This window comes from Lissotriton vulgaris, unplaced genomic scaffold (genome assembly GCF_964263255.1).
Source record: "Lissotriton vulgaris unplaced genomic scaffold, aLisVul1.2 SCAFFOLD_12548, whole genome shotgun sequence".
NCBI classification, from domain to species: Eukaryota; Metazoa; Chordata; class Amphibia; order Caudata; family Salamandridae; genus Lissotriton; species Lissotriton vulgaris.
The window spans coordinates 1-2,608 of NW_028241288.1; the positions used below are offsets into that span (position 1 = coordinate 1).

Sequence of the window (2,608 nt, forward strand, 5' to 3'; positions counted from 1 at the left end):
CAGAAAGCATCTATGCACGGCTGATGGCTGGCGAATTTGGTGAAGGATACCTCCTAGGTGAGACACATCATCAGACCCCCATAACACACAGTAGCTAGGTGGAATACATGTATGCATGTGTGTAATGTTACCCCTTTCTCTTCCAGGCGACAGTGCATATGCCCTCCGCTCATTCATACTCACCCCCTACCTCAACCCCTCCACACCCAGCCAAAGGAGGTATAACCGGGCCCACATACGCACAAGGAATGTCGTCGAACGGACCTTTGGCATCTGGAAAAGTAGATTCAGATGCCTGCACAATAGTGGAGGTGCAAGGCAGTATACCCCCATCACCTGCTGCAAGATCATAGCTGTATGTGCAATGTTACACAACCTTGCGGTGAAGAAGGGCACTGAGGTGGAGTTGTCTGACTACGAGGACCATGACGACGACGAAGCTGTGCCACTGACACAGCCAGCTGGGGTGTGTACGCCAAGTGATGGCAGATACAGACGTGAGGAGATTACAGAAAACTATTTCTGAGTGAGTACAGATGCAAAGACAGCTAAATGGTTGTTGTGAAAAAACAATTTTTAATACTGTTGCAACACAGTTACTGCACTGATGTGCAACAAAAAAAAGGTGTAATGGCAAAGAAAACAAAAGTCCAAGGTCCAGGTTGCCTCACCCGCCCTTGCAAGGCTATTTCTTTGACCGCTTGGCAGCCCCACTGGGGTGTCCCTCAGCCCCCTCAGAATGACCAGCGGCATCTGCGGAGCACCTGGTGCTCCTGCGTGGCTCTGACGCAGCGCTGGCCGGGCTGCTGCGGCTGCTGCTGTACCCAGCATCCCCCAGGTCCAGGGCAGGATTTGCGGCAGTGTTAGAGATGATCATGGCCTCCATTGCAGTCGTGATGCGGGCAATTCCCCTTGTTAACTCTGCCGTATTTTGTGTGAGGCTAGACTCCATGTTGGCACTGCGCTGGCAGAGTTGTGCCGTTGCCGCAGCAAGGCGGCTCATGGAGCGGTTCTGCACCCGGGCATCCCGCCTGCGCACCAGCTCATGCTCCTCCATTCTGCCACACAACTGGGTTATGGCAGTGGTTAGCCTGCCTAAACCTGCTGCTACCTCCTTGTTTGAATCCACGAAGGCCTGAAATCCTTTTACCATTTCCCCCATCTGCAGGTTGTGCTGCAGGAGCTGGCGTTGGCAGGCCATCATGGATTTCGCCTGCTGCCTTTGTATCTTGACCATCTTTCCTTCGAGGCCCAGGAAGACACTGCCCTCCGGTGCTGGTGCTGCAGTGGTGGGGATGGCACGGCGCCGGGTACTGCTGCTGCCGGCCTGCTGAGTGGGCTGGGGTGCCACTGGTGGGGGTGTGGTGCTCGCCGGGGCCTGAGCCCCTGCTCCCAGGACAGGTTGTACTGGTGCCACAGCCATGGTCGTGGCAGGAGCTGGTGTAGGTGGGAGGAGGTCCCTTGTCGGGGAGTTCTCTGGGGAGAACTGCAAGGGGGGTGTGCTGGGCATTTGTGGGGAGTGCAGTGCTTCAAAGTCTATTACCAGGTCTCCCTCCATACCAAGCCCTATGGTGTTTTCGTCCTCCTCCTCCTCGGCAGCCTGGCTGGTGCTCGGCCCTGCGAGTGCAGTGTCAGATGGTGCTGCTGCCTCTGTTGACATTGTTTGTCCGCCTGATGGTGCCCCTAGGTACAAAGAAGCATTTGTAAATTGAGTGCCGATGTATTACAGTCAGTACAATTAAAGCATTCCACATGTCCTTGCATCTCCTTAGAATGTGTTCCACTGTTTCCTGTCTTGTGATTCTGCACTGCCATAGTTTGCTAACTTCTGCTGACTACATGTACCATGATGCTTGTCTCTTGTATGTTGGTTACAGTACTGTGCTGGGGTTTGCCTATGCATTGTGTCTAATGGGGAGGTGTCTGGTAGGGTGTGTCATGATGTGCATGCTTCTTACCTGTAGCTGTAGCTCTGGCAGAGCTGTCCAGGGTCCCAATTCCAGTTACGCTCTCCCTCTCAATGGTGGTGGACACCATTTCCTCGAGGTCTGTGAGGGGTGGCGCCGGGTTCCTGCCTCCACCTGTGACTCCAGCCTGCCTCTGGATCTCTGCCATCTTCCGTTTTGTGAGGCTGCGGATGTCATAGAAACGCTTCTTCAGCTCGTCCAGGGACCTGGGGGTGACACCCACAGCATTCACCTTTTGGGCGATTTCGCTCCAGATCCTCCTCTTGGTGCTGTCTGGAACATTCAGGGACAGCTTTCCAAATAGCTGCCGGTGCACCCTCACCACCTCCTCAACCAACACCTGCAGCTCGGTGGTGCTGAACTTAGGCTTCCTCTTCTGGGAGGACTTCTGGCTCTCACTCTGGTTTGCCATCTTGTACAGAACAGTTCACAACCTCCTACTCCCACTGCTGCTAACTGTGAGTGTTCAGCTCAGGCTGGCTCTCCAGAAAGTTCTTAATTAGCTGCACCTGCCAGGGTTGCCACTCCCTGTTTGGGTGGGGGAGGGGGAGCCACCTCATTGGCTGAATCGGCTTTTGCCGAATCGGCTTTTCCCGAATCGGATATTACCGAATCGGTAAAATCCGAATCGGTATTATCCG

General features: G+C 54.4%; 1 protein-coding gene across 1 annotated transcript; it reads right to left on the minus strand.

Moving 5' to 3' along the window:
• Nucleotides 1-685: 685 nt before the first annotated feature.
• Nucleotides 686-2,115, minus strand: LOC147671996 (uncharacterized). Its single transcript, XM_086948066.1, has 2 exons — nt 1,959-2,115; nt 686-1,683 (listed from the first exon to the last, which is right to left on the minus strand). The coding sequence occupies exons 1-2, from the start codon at nt 2,113-2,115 to the stop codon at nt 686-688; spliced, it is 1,155 nt and encodes a 384-aa protein (XP_086804192.1).
• Nucleotides 2,116-2,608: the final 493 nt, after the last annotated feature.

Excerpts from the sequence above, each read along its gene's own strand:
- LOC147671996 (XM_086948066.1), bottom strand. The coding sequence starts at position 2,115 with ATGGCAGAGATCCAGAGGCAGGCTGGAGTCACAGGTGGAGGCAGGAAC. Across the intron at positions 1,684-1,958 it reads TGCCAGAGCTACAGCTACAG|GGGCACCATCAGGCGGACAA; the intron begins GTAAGAAGCATG and ends CTTTGTACCTAG.